This window comes from Pangasianodon hypophthalmus, chromosome 3, assembly GCF_027358585.1.
Source record: "Pangasianodon hypophthalmus isolate fPanHyp1 chromosome 3, fPanHyp1.pri, whole genome shotgun sequence".
In the NCBI taxonomy this organism is placed as follows: Eukaryota; Metazoa; Chordata; class Actinopteri; order Siluriformes; family Pangasiidae; genus Pangasianodon; species Pangasianodon hypophthalmus.
In genome coordinates, this window is record NC_069712.1 from 21,532,884 (window position 1) to 21,546,447 (window position 13,564).

At 38.8% G+C, this 13,564-nt stretch overlaps 1 protein-coding gene and 1 long non-coding RNA gene across 3 annotated transcripts; one reads left to right on the forward strand and one right to left on the reverse strand.

Moving 5' to 3' along the window:
• Nucleotides 1–519: 519 nt before the first annotated feature.
• LOC128318063 (uncharacterized) lies at nucleotides 520–9,151 on the reverse strand. 2 transcript variants are annotated; one of them, XR_008301537.1, is made up of 5 exons: nucleotides 8,912–9,151; nucleotides 8,621–8,728; nucleotides 6,661–8,472; nucleotides 6,286–6,518; nucleotides 520–2,449 (listed from the first exon to the last, which is right to left on the reverse strand). It is a non-coding gene; the product is annotated as an uncharacterized LOC128318063 (long non-coding RNA). The 2 variants fall into 2 exon arrangements; XR_008301536.1 differs by lacking the exon at nucleotides 520–2,449 and having other exon boundaries at nucleotides 3,986–6,518.
• six3a (SIX homeobox 3a) lies at nucleotides 9,053–12,143 on the forward strand. Its single transcript, XM_026943202.3, has 2 exons — nucleotides 9,053–10,193; nucleotides 11,750–12,143. Exons 1-2 carry the CDS (start codon nucleotides 9,502–9,504, stop codon nucleotides 11,934–11,936), a joined length of 879 nt encoding a protein of 292 aa, XP_026799003.1. The 5' UTR covers nucleotides 9,053–9,501; the 3' UTR covers nucleotides 11,937–12,143.
• Nucleotides 12,144–13,564: the final 1,421 nt, after the last annotated feature.

Genomic DNA, 13,564 nt, shown 5'->3' on the forward strand with positions numbered 1-13,564 from the left:
ATGAGTGCATGGTGGCTAGGGCACATCCTCTTTTAGGAAGGAAGAGGACTTAACGTCGAGAGCAAGCAATGGTATCAACAGTCTCTTTAACCTCGCCGTGAACCATGAACCTAGGACGAGCTTCCAATAACTTCCCATTACCTCTGTGTGACTTATTAGCAGACAAATGCACCAGGCCATCACGCACACACTGGGTATAAAACCATACACTCCTGGATGAAAAAAATGGGCCAAGCTCAAAATGACAAATATTAAGCTTTTAATGGTCTTAACAATAAATCATGCGTTCAGAAAATTAGCAAAAATTAAACAAATACGCTCCTGAGAGCTCCTGTGCCACCATTTGCTTGTTTACTTTTGCTGCAGTGAACTGATTGGGGAAAAGCTAGAAACAGGGAAATTCACTTATATAGTCTTCTTGTACGCAAAGGTAGAATCATGATAATGATTAAAATGTTTGATGTAAAATTCAAACTTACACATGTCTGAGTGTACAAAATTTTCCAAAAATGTCTTCTGAAATTTTTTTTTTTTTTAAAAGATCAGTCATTGTTTGGTTATCTGCCACACCTGATTTAAAGAAATCAAAGGGAAAAGCTATCCCATACTAACTCCCTTTATCTATTGCTAATTTTCTGACCAATGATTTGTTGTTAAGACCACTAACGCTTAATATCTTCTAATTTTGGGCCTTTTTTTTAATTTTAATTTTAATTTTTTTTTTTTTTTTTGCCCAGGAGTGTGCACTACAAAACAGCCATCTGGTTTCATCCTGACAGTTCTGTTGCTGTTCCAGTTGTTTTTAAAGATTTTAAAGATTAATAAAGTATAGGCCACTGCAATAAATAAAATCAGCTTGTTTATAGTTTTCCCTCTCACTGGCATGTGTGTGACCCAATTTTTTGACAATTAAAGTAAATTTGGGATTAGCCAATCCCAGATTTGCTTCTGGTTGCATATTTGTAAGTATTTTGTGTGAGAAGTTAACAACATTTTCAACAAAAGGGGTGGGGTACTCCATAGTCAATACTGCCTAAATATCACAGGTCATAGTTCCTGTTATAAGATAATTTCCTGTAACCGATTATAGTCAATTTTCAAATAGAATCTGTTCACTAATTGTTTAATTATATGAAAAAATGATAATTAAATCATATTGAGCCATGATAGAGATTTATTTACTCTGTAAATATCAGAAAACTGTGTATAAATAAGGCTTTGTGGTTTTGTGAGCTAGTTACCAAAACTTTGTAGAGACTGGCTTTTACTCTATTTCCTTCTCTAACTGCCCCATAAGTGTGTAAGAAAGAAAGAAAGAAAGAAAGAAAGAAAGAAATACAGTGTGAGCTCAAAAGACACAAGATACCTGCTATTAATGTTTTTAGCACTTAATGATAAGTTAAATTCCAATAAATTTAAGTACAAACTTGATTCAGTAATTTGAGTTTTGGGGCCCAGCTTCAGTTTCCTAAACCCAACAGAATAAAGAGTTAATAACTACCTCATTTTTGGGGAAACTAACTACACCAAGCCGAACAGACGATCTAAATTACCATCAGTTTCAATTCAGTTAAATTTGATTAGGTTTATATAGCGCTTTTAACACTTATTGTGATAACGCATTATCACAGCAGAGGTGCTTTACAGAAATCCGGATATAGATGTAGATTTAGATCCTTAATGAACAAGCAGACTCGGTCATACTGTCATACTTACCCAAAGAACTGTCTACCTAAAGAATCTGACCTTTTCGGAGTTTCTGAGTCCATTAGTACACAGCGAAAATGTACTAAATAGAATTTAGCAAGTATTTTTTTTTACTAGGTTAAAAAAAATTACAACGCAAAACAGGCACATTGCAATGTAATATCCTGAGTATAAATAAGCTAGATGCTGACCATAACGAGCAGTGCCATGCTCAGTATCTTAAAATAGCCTAATCAAGTGAGGACCATGCAAACATCTGGTTAGGTTAGGTTAGGCTATATGAAAAAAAATAAATAAAAAATAAATAAAAAATTAATTGACGTGCATGGCCAGCTTCCGGCCTGCATAATATCCAGCTTATTAGTTTTCATTTTGTCCACAGTAAATCATTTCCCCTTTTTTTTTCACATGATATTGCATTTTGTATAGATTATACATCAAAATATCATTACGGAAAGCTGGTTACATTAAATGCACGCGACATTTGTGCATACTGTTATTATATTTGCCTAAGAGGTTATGAGTTTTGGGAGCAGCTCTACCTGTTGAGGCTCAGTGGCGTTACTCCGCTTGTAGCTGTCAGGCCAGTGCAGCTCAGCGCCTGTACCGGAGCTCTCCAGACGCTCTCTATCGATCCCTCTCGTCCAGCTCGAGCGCAGACACATATCCCATCCGACAGCAGTTACTCACCCGCACATAACGAGCTCAGTCCACACAGCATTTTCAGGCATTGTGGTTTGAGCTATAGATAGCAATAGATAAGAATTCACAAGAGGTGGAGGAAATTCGACATGTACTGCTGACAAAATCAACTCATCTGCATCTGAAGCATGTTTAGCTCACGTTTCACACCTAGGAGGTGAAAAAGAAACATTATACACTCGCTGATAATGCTTGTTTTTTACCTTCCAGTGCGCCTTGAGTGAATTCAATAGAGGAGACAAATAGGCGCAGGGGTTAATTCAGTCCTGTGGAAATATCGGAGGAGTTATCAGGTTCAGTACTTCAAGGGAAATGGTTAAATGAGCATTAAATTAGCGTGAATCTAAAACCCCAAAACAGCCTAGTCAGGGGAAAAAAGATGGGTAAGTATAGCCAAGTTATGCAAATGCAAAAGGTCGATCATAAATGCTGAGCAGTAAAAAGTTAAACTGGTCAGCTCTATCCAAATAACAGTGAATATTCCTCCATTACTATAGTCAACTGATAGCAACAGTGTGGTTATCTGGTGTAAAATATCAGTCAGTGTCTCAGATGCAGGAGGTTGTTTATCATGCTTGTATTCAAAATCATATACTGCATAAGTAATATGAAATTTGGAGAAATAATCACTGAACATTGTAGATTCAGAGACATAAAGGTGTTGAGGTATCCTAATCCACAAAAGTGACTTCATATTTTCTAATTTTAATTGACTATTTTTATTTCACATTAGCCCTTACATAGCGATATGACATGTATTATAATAATAATAATAATAATAATAATAATAATAATAATAATAATAATAATAATAATAATGCCACACATGACCTCATCTACGAATTGGTATTTGCCAGCAGCAGAAAAGAGACTTGGAACTGAGCAGAGGAAATTGATTAGCATAAAAATACACTGAACAAAATCTTGACTATAAATTAAAATTGAAATATCCATAAGCCGACAAAACACACGTGGCTATTGCAAAATAGTGTCTGTCGCTTTACTAAAGATCCTTAACTGCAATTTCGTTGTGTGAAAACTAATACAAAACCTTAGTGTGACACTGGATCTGACAAAGAAAGAACTGCCACAGCCATTTCATATGTTTTAACCAGGTTAATATAGTAACAACTTCAGTTTGCATATTGTGCTATACATGTTTCATCAGCACCGTTAGTAAACTACACCTAAAACTTTATTATATAGCTAAAGTTAATAAATAATATTATAAATACTAATATAATAAACTTTATTTATTATATAAAGTTTGTATATTATATAAAGTTTTATATAAAAACAGAAACGTCTTATACTACTCCTACTACTACTACTACTACTACTACTACTACTAATAATAATAATAATAATAATAATAACAATAATAATAATAATAATTATTATTATTATTGTTGTTGTTATTATTATTATTATTAATAATAATAATAATAAGAAGAAGAAGAAGAAGAATTAATATAAATTATTATCGCTTTTATTGTTATTATTATTATTATTATTATTTAATGGAACAGTATAAACATTTATGTTCATGTATCTTTACTATCAATATGTCATTAATTTGTTTTAAATACTACAGTGAGCTAATGAGCACATATGTTGAGTACTGTTGCCTGAGGAATAATTTAGGAGTGTGTGTGTGTGTGTGTGTGTGTGTGTGTGTGTGTGTGTGTGTGTGTGCGTGTGGAGAGTAATGTGTTGTCTACACAGGCTCAGGGCCACGAGCAAATGCATGAATTATCTTGTTTGTGCGTTAAGCGGTCGTCTCACACACCTTGAACAGTGTATGATTACTCCGCCTGCACCCAGAGCTGCCACTGCCCTGCAAGCGAAAGCCTTTTTTCAGCCTTTAACTTAGTTGTTAGAATGTAGAGTATGCGACAAAAAAAAAAAAAAAAAAAGCCTTTATGATTTGTAACTACACTATTAGAAAATGTAGCGCCCTTAAGGGTTCTTCACATGTCCCTCTGTGGGAACTCTTAAAGGTTCTAGGATCCCACAGCAGAGTTCTCCTGTCAGAAAGACAATAATCTGTGCACCGCTTCTGATATAACAGTAGAGTAAATCTCTACTCTCCACTGTCAATAATGAATCATTTCTCTTGCTTCTTTGGCCTAGTGCCTGACATATTGACTTATGTTCAGAGGAAAGAATAAATCCATTTATGTGCATGATGTTAGTGCTGATAATACTAGTTATTTATTGCTAATACTATAGTCATTTAATTATTATTGTCATTCCCTATTGTAATATTTAACATAATATCTAATATATACAAATGTATAAAAAGTGTTTTATAACTCCCAAATTTAAAATGCCCTTATGACTTAAGAAACGTCATCATTTTACAAGGCTAAATGACTGCCGATTTTTTAAATCTCTCTTTTCAGATTTGCATAAAATTATAGTCTAAGCTAAACTGAATGCTTTGCATTTCCATATGAATGACATACTGTGCTAGAAAACTCCTAACACAATTATTCCTAGCGCCATAAATAAACCATTGTTCGTATAATCAATCAAACTACCGTCTAAAAACATAGACTCGTTGGTAGTTTGTGTAATTCAGAACTGTGACACATTGCTCTTTTAGTAGGCTATATAAAGTCTTAAAAAGAATTTTTTTTTAAGTTACGACCAGCAAAACCATGAGATTTATAATAGATTTTAAGCGTCCGGAGCGTGTGTGTGTGTGTGTGTGTGTGAGACGCTTCAGAGAGGATGGGGGAATGTTAGGAGGTAAAATATATAAGAGGGTGTGTTATGGCTTTATCTCACATCACTAAGAAGCAAAGTGACCTGACGCCCAGGTCAATCAGCACAGCAATATAAGAGCCCTTGCTATAGCGAACCGTGTGGCTGATCTGTCCTCTCTGGGTATAAAGGCAGATGTCGCGCATGTACACCCATATAAGAGTGATCTCTGTTTAAAAAAAAAAAAAAAAAAAAAAAAAGGCCCCTCACCAGCCCGCGCGCGCGCACACACACACACATGCACACACACACACACACACACACACACACATACACACACATATTATGGAGTTTGGCTAGGCAGAGGCAAGAGAACTCAGAGGGCTAAGGAGGGCCTACAGTTCCGGCCGCCTGGTTCCATTCAGCAGAGAATCCTCCAATGCCTTCATTAGAAGTAACGAGTTGACACAAGGTAAATCTAACATTGAGGTGCCATTCTCTCGGTGCGCGGAAAAGCCTCATTAAATGTCGCTAACAAGCCGTGCACATGCACTGATTGGACAGCTCCCGTATAATTCTGCAGACCTAGCAGGATGCCCACTTAATGAGACCACACAAAAAAAGACATGGTGATGCAGAACAAAACCTTCACAGTACAATAAGATGGACTTTGCCAAAACAGCTTAACGTTCGTTTTCAATAAGAACGGAAGTCTAAACCAGAATGACAAAAGCAAGTGTTAAGAGTATATGAACTTTACACTCGTGGAAAATCTAGAACCCTTCCAGCTTCTTCAGCTGGTCCTCTGGGGAAAGTCTTAAAGTGTCAGAAAGGGTTTGAAGTAGAACCTAAGTAGAAGTACAAGCTAAGAACCCTTATTTATGCAACACTTCCTTAAAGAATCAATAAGGAACTTTTTTTTGGAAATCGAATTCTATCATTGAAGGAAACTGTGATAATGAAATTGCATCTATACTATTTTATTTCTGTAACTGTGTAATAGGATACTTCCTCGGAGCTATGTGACCTACTAATAAAGTGTGAAATATGGAAGTTCCAATCTACACTGTAACACTTCGCATTTGTGCTTCAGTAGTTAGAACATCTAGCCTATAGTTAAGGTATTTTAAGGTTATAGGGCATGTGCTGGATGAGCACTGTACTCACATTAGCAGTGCAAGGTGCCTCAGAAGAGTGTCAAAAACCCCACATCACGTCTGTAGGTTACGGCTATGCAAAGGTCCTGGACGGTGCACAGAAGAAGAGGTTGAAAGATTTCGACTAAGCAAATAAAAAGGGGCAGTTGCGCCCCATCCCGACGGCCCCACAAAGCTGCAAGCTGCGTTTGCCCTTTCCGGATTTTTTGGAGTGGAGAGCATGCAGCGTATCCGCGGCGGAAGCTGCAAAGTAATAAGAATATGCAGTGTGTTATCATAGGACGCCTCTTTAACCAGCTTAATCAACTCCACTGGACTGGAAATAAACGCACACATTTACTTTTTTTTTTTTTTTTTGCGCGCGAAGCATATCGTTCAAACTTACGAGATGTAAAGATGATGTTCACACTCGGGCACGTGAGACAGACCACCGTCACCTGCCAACTGCATCCGTTTAGCAAGAAAAAAGAAAACTTACTTGCGACAATAGTCTGAAACAGCATTTCGCAGCTGCAAAGAAAGAAAGAAGAAAAAAAAAGAGAGACTTGTGTGATGAATGGGAGGGGGAAAAAAGCAGCGAAGAAGAAATGACGACAGGAAGAGGAGGCAAAACAAGTCAAGACAGATTAAATGCAAAGCATAAATGCGTCTTACATAAATGCGATCACGCGCATCTCAGGGATTCCACCGTGCACAAAACCTGCAGTGAGTGTTTCCACTATCGCTGTGTCCACAGAACAGCTTCGGTCCAAATCAACCATGCAATGAGCTACAAAAAATCTACAAAATAAAAAAAATAAAAGGTGTTTTAAACTAGAACCTGAAACAGGAGCATGGAGATGCGCGCTCCTAAATTCTTCTCCCAGCTGGTCGCACGCGCTGCTGCAGGATTTAATGGCACTGAAATCACATGTGGAAAACTGCGCGCGTGTCAGAGTGAGGACAGGCTGGAGGACGCTTTTAATCGCATGATAAAACCATGTTTAAATACAGCTATGGGAGATGGGTCGAAAATTCTTTACCTTATTTTCGGCTCCTCCAGGTCCAAGAGCTCATGCTGTGACGACGCATGAAGGAAAGATATTAAAGCATCTGGTTCACCCAGTGCAAAAAAAAAAAAAAAAAAAAAAATCACAGCAAGTTAGTGTTGCTGTTAGTTAGTGTTAAGGCTGAAGTGCTGAAGTAATCTACTTCTTGAGTAAAGTCACGCGATGGAGTTTAACGGGTGCCTGTATTGTGCTGTGAGGCGGTGCGGAATTAAATAAACAAAGAGGGAGCTAATGGCTCGTCGGTATTGAGGAGCTAGTCCCCCCGCTGCTTATCGCAAAGACTACAGCAGTGGAAGCTCGGGGATAAACAGACAATTAGCCCAGGTGAATAAACTTGTTTGGGGGTGTTAATTACATGCTTAACGTAAACAAAGGGCTGTGTTAAATAAAGTGATTTAACAGGGGCTTATGCGCACCCCAGTTCAGTCCTTATGTTTCGTCACCCCCTCGGTAATTTCCGTATTGCCTAGAAGCACAGATTTCCAAGTAATTCCAAGTTTAAAAAAAAAAAACACGCACACACACACGTAAAACTTAGTGGTTGTGTAAGGTGATCGGGTTAACCACCTGGAGACGCCAGGCTTTCAGGATATTCAGCATACAGGGGCCTCTTCGAAACGCCGGCCGGGCGACAGTGGATTAGAGCAGCAATATGCAGTCAGCATTTCAATACAGGTTATTTCCAGTCCAAGAAGCTTTCCAAAGCGACCAATTCAAGTGGTACTTGGAGTTGCTTCACTGAAGTTTCAGATGACAGGGAAGCAAACGAGTGTGATATTGGAGAAAAATAAAACTCACAACACCACCACTTCCATTTCTCCCTTCCTTCCCCAAATCTGAGGTAATCTATGCTATCTCTCTGAAAGATAAACAACAAGCAATATGACAGGGAAATCAAATTGCCAGACTGCTAAATGGCATGAAGAGTCATCAGATTCCTCCAAAAGCTGTGATGGAATGCAAAAAGTGAAATCACTTATTCTTGAATTCATGAATTCCTGAATTAGCTTAAGCTGTGTTGGATTTATGTCTAGATGCTGCATCTGATTTGGGCTAATAAGACACTCTTACAGTGTGGCTGTAGTCAAGTGAACTCCAGTTAACAGTGTTTTTGCAGTTTAAAGGCAAAACTGGTGCAGCAGCTCACCCTGAAAAAAAAAAGAAAGAACGAAATATTAGCCTAATATCAAAGAGGAATAAAGTAAATGAATTTTTCAGTATTTTCAATGGAATATATCTCATTGAGAGAGAGAGAGAGATTAATGAGCAGTGTGCTTCTTATCAAAGTTATTTTACTTCGAGGTGTAGAGGTGTTTCGCCTTTGCATTAAACCCAACCACTGTGGAGCCAGCAGAGGGATGCTGAGCTAGCATCAGCAGCAAGTGGAGTCTATCACTGTGGTCTCTGTGCGCGGATGACAGCCAAATCCGTGTCAGGAAGAACAAAAAAAATCCAAATTCACTTTTATGGCTTTCAAGGAAAAACAAGCATTAAGATTTATAGCTACCTAACTTACAAAATAGCGCGTTCAGGTGAACGCATTAAAAAGAACAGGTCAGAAAACATGAAAAAAAAGGACATTCATACCGACAGATGTATAGAGCTTATGTTCATATAGCCTAGTGAGTGTAGGCGCACCGTGTTGTAGACTCCGTTTCAAGTCCCTCATTTAAATGTGGAATCCATGTGCACGACTGTCACCCCCCTCCTCCAACCAGCAGCCACCCCTGCCTTCTCTTTACTACATATCTTCTTTAGCTTTAACGAGTCTCGTTAAGATCGCAATAATATTCCACCCACTAATTGCTCATTCCATTCAACAAATAGGCTGAGCCTCGGCTTCTGCTTCAGGAGGGAGGGCGGTGTTCAGATCGGACTTCCTGATAACCCCCCCGCGCGAGCAGCACAAGTGGTGAAAGCCACTACGTACTGGCTAATGATTGGCACGCTTGACAGTGATTGGCAGGGCTGCCATGACAACCCCACAACGACACCAAGAAAACCAATAGAAAAGCGAAACAAAATATTTCAATGCTACACTCACGCGTGGATTTTTAGGGGGAGATATTATGAGGCTGGTGTCATTAGGCGATAGCTATTGAATCATTCAATCTTGCACTCGTCCGTTCCTCTTTTTTTTTTCTCTGCTAATTTTCTTTCTCTCTCAGGTCATTTCCATGGTTTTCAGATCTCCTTTAGAGCTCTATCCCTCCCATTTCTTCCTGCCCAACTTCGCTGATCGGCCCTTGCTCGTGGCGAGCAGCGCGCCCAGCGCCCGCTCTCCAGAAGACTTGTCCATGTTTCAGCTACCGACCCTCAACTTCTCCGCGGAGCAGGTGGCGAGCGTCTGCGAGACGCTTGAGGAGACCGGAGACATCGAGCGACTGGGTCGCTTTCTGTGGTCGCTGCCGGTGGCGCCGGGCGCATGCGAGGCTATTAACAAACACGAGTCGATCCTGCGCGCCCGTGCTGTGGTCGCCTTCCACACGGGCAACTTCCGCGACCTCTATCATATCCTGGAAAACCACAAGTTCACCAAGGACTCGCACGGCAAGCTGCAGGCCATGTGGCTCGAGGCTCACTACCAGGAGGCCGAGAAGCTGCGGGGGCGCCCGCTCGGACCCGTCGATAAGTACAGAGTGCGCAAGAAGTTTCCGCTGCCCAGAACCATCTGGGACGGCGAACAAAAGACGCACTGTTTCAAGGAACGGACGCGCAGTCTGTTGCGGGAGTGGTACCTGCAGGACCCGTATCCCAACCCGAGCAAGAAACGGGAACTGGCGCAGGCCACTGGACTCACTCCTACACAGGTCGGAAACTGGTTTAAAAACCGGAGGCAAAGAGACAGAGCAGCGGCAGCGAAAAACAGGTACGCTCCCCATTTCTATGGCATAGGTGCGGCTGGAGTGACAACATGTCAAAGTTTCCCAATTTCACTGCCAAATAAAGCGCTGTTTATGGCCTGGATTTATAAAGCAGTCATCTTGGACTGAGCAAGCAGGCTGGATATTCAGCAGCTGAAGTTCAGTGCTGTGTAAAAAGATACAAAAAGCTACAGACTGCGACAATGATTTAGGATTTGTGTTCATTATTATAAAAAGTGACAGCCACATAAGACAAGGAAAATATGCTCTAAGATATGTTTTAAAAATAAATATTAGTGCTAACAAAAAATAAGAGCAGTAAATGGTTTGTTTCGTACAGAAGATTTTTTTTCAACATTTAGAGCAATATTTGCAAACCAGAAATATCTACATTTATAATTCTGTAAATAATCTGTGATGAAATATGCAGTGTAGAATCCCCTTTACTCTTGTTTTGTTGGCTACCACAGGTTTGTAGCTTAATAGCCTATTAATATCAACCTTAAATGAAATATTATTAAAGGGTGATTATTTAATAGTCTCATGTAGCCGACAGTCATCGTAACAATACCTTAGATATGATTAACATTTTCATATCATCTTGTCTACTCTAAGGAATTATATGTAGTTTTACTTCTGATCTCATAGTCGTGTGCTAAGGCTTCAGATTTTGTGGAAACACAACAGCATATATATTTGGGTATATTTTTCTCAATTTCTATCTCCATAATAATAAATTATTTTGTAAACCCATTTACAGTGAACAAGGTCAATTCCACCTGGCAAGACAGATTATATTTTGTTCAGACATTTTGCATTGTCAGTCATTTATCACTTATAAGTACAGTTATTATTATATTGTAGGTATAACATTTTGATCTGTGCATAATTTGAAATGAATCCTGCTCAACATTTATATATATATATATATATATATATATATATATATATATATATATATATATATGGGTATGTATGTATGTATGTATAGTTTAATGTTTTTGGTGCTTTTGTTTGAATCTAAGAGCTATTTGCTAAATCACAAGCCTTGTTAAATGAGACAGTTTCTGTTTTAAGATCAACAATTAAATGTAAACTGGCGTTTAGAATGGCTAGTTCAAGACACAAAGATATTTCTGTTAGGAAAATATGACCCAGATGCGATTTATAAGCTAAACAGTGATAACAAATAAAAAATAGGAAACATGCTTTTTGTTTGTTTGACCAAAACTGTTAAAACTGGATTACAGGAAATTGGATTTGCTCTAGCCAAAATGTCATAGAAGAAAGCTAAAGGTTTGGTATTGATCAGTTAAAGGCAGCAGTGTTTTCAGGCGATTTCAGGCTAATCTGAGCTAATACTACTCGTGTGCTTTTAGTCTACTGAAGTAAGTGTAGCACAGCGCTGTAGGCCTGGGTTTCCAACTTGGCTGAAGAATTGTATCAGCTCGATGAACGGGTGTTCGTGCTCATACACAGATACTGAACCTGGCGTTTAGTTTAATAATTATGAACTCCTAGTCAGGTGAGATCTCATTCTTTCTCTCTTGTCCTCATTTAGGCTCCAGCACCAAGCCATAGGACAGAACGGCATGCGCTCTCTATCTGAATGCACTCCGCATAGCTCGGCAGAGTCGCCGTGCACCGCCGCCAGTCCCACCACCAGCGTGTCCAGCGTGACGGAGCGCGCCGACATGGCCACCTCCATCCTCTCCGTAACCTCCAGTGACTCCGAATGCGATGTATGATACGCAAAAAAAAGAGAGAGAGAAATATTTGCAGGGAATATGGACCTGAATAAACATTATGAAATATCGAGGAAAACAAAAAGGACCATAATTATTCAGAGAGAGAGAGAAAAAAAAAGAAAAAATTATAAAGCACGTCTTTTTTTTAAGCGCTTTCAACGGGACCCACGCCTTTCCCCTATACCCCCATCACTTGCATGAAATATCGATAGCTTTTTTTTTTTTTTTTTTTTTTTTTTTTTTTTTTTAATACGCAGGAAATAACCTTTCGCTCGATGTTTTCTGCCAGGATCACCGAGAAGAGGGAATTTCCAGAATCCGGTGTTCATCGTCTTTAAAAATTTTTTTTTTTCTTAAAAAAATGTTTTTAATTCGAGTGGTAATGATGCACAGCGCAGCCAGGATGCAATCCTTCTTCTTTTAGTTTCATCAGACAATCATTTGAGTCGTAAGCACCTTTTTTTTTTTTTCTTTCAATGCTGTCACTGCCTGTGTGGGGTACTGGTCAAATGTGGAACTGTATCAGATTTTTTATTTTTATTTCGAGATTTTATATTGAATTATGCCTATATCCTAAATAATGCGATCATTCTCCCAGTTTGTAATATATGTGTAGAAATATGGCTGTATATAATATTGCTCTACGTCTCCGTTGTCTTTTCTATTCCTGGTTACTTTTCTGGAATTGGTGTTCATAACTATTTGTCAGACAGTAATTATTAAGCGCTCTAGACGTTTTGTTTCTCTGTTTTAATACACTGAGTACAATGGTTTCAGTCGAGATTTATGCAAAAGAAGAGTAACAGCGAAGATGTGGAATATAATCGACTGTGCAAAGGAAAATGTTCATGTTTAACCTCGAGCGCTTAATTACTCAATGTTACTTTCTTGCGTGTTTATGTTAATGTATACATTTCTAAGCTAAAATACAGTATTCCATTTTATAATTCTATGAATTAAGTTTTTGATTTCCTTGCCTGGCAGGACCAGGCACAGTCATAACATTCACTTTCCAAGTGGCAAAGACAGTCGTTGGTAGTGAGTGAAAAAGCCTTTTATAGGTTGTAGTAGATCTTCCACCAACGTCTACATTCTGGATGAAAGAATTCATATGAACCTCTATGAAATACTAACCGGGAAGCTTTTAGGATAGGAAAACTCGCTCTCCTTTTGCCCATAGTCACTAATGAATACAAAAATTAAGTAAACGCACCATTAAATGGACTAATTATGAAGGACTCCTCCCCAGGCCCAATCTCCTATTGTAGGCACAGTGAAAGGGCTTTTCATCCAAAAGCGAGAAGCAGTACGGAGAGAAAAGCGTTCCCCAGGCCCAATTCACCCTATCAGCCCATTCACACCTCATATCAACCACCAGGAAAACTTGCTGCAAAGAAAAAAAAGGTTTTATTTGGATAGTGGGATACAGTTGGCTTACCTTAAAAACAGTTAAAACAGTGTAGAAGCAAACACACACATACACACACACACAAAACAGGAAGCATGCATTTGCTTCCCCCTGCAACAAAATTATAAATAATATCTACACATATCAGCATAACCTGTCTTCTCTTACAATGTTCCAACAGTTCCACTATTCGTGCTTTTTTCTCCTTTCCTCCTTCGTA

Coding starts and splice junctions, on each gene's coding strand:
- six3a (XM_026943202.3), top strand. CDS start 9,502: ATGGTTTTCAGATCTCCTTTAGAGCTCTATCCCTCCCATTTCTTCCTG. Junction 10,194..11,749: donor GCAGCGGCAGCGAAAAACAG/GTACGCTCCCCA, acceptor GTCCTCATTTAG/GCTCCAGCACCAAGCCATAG.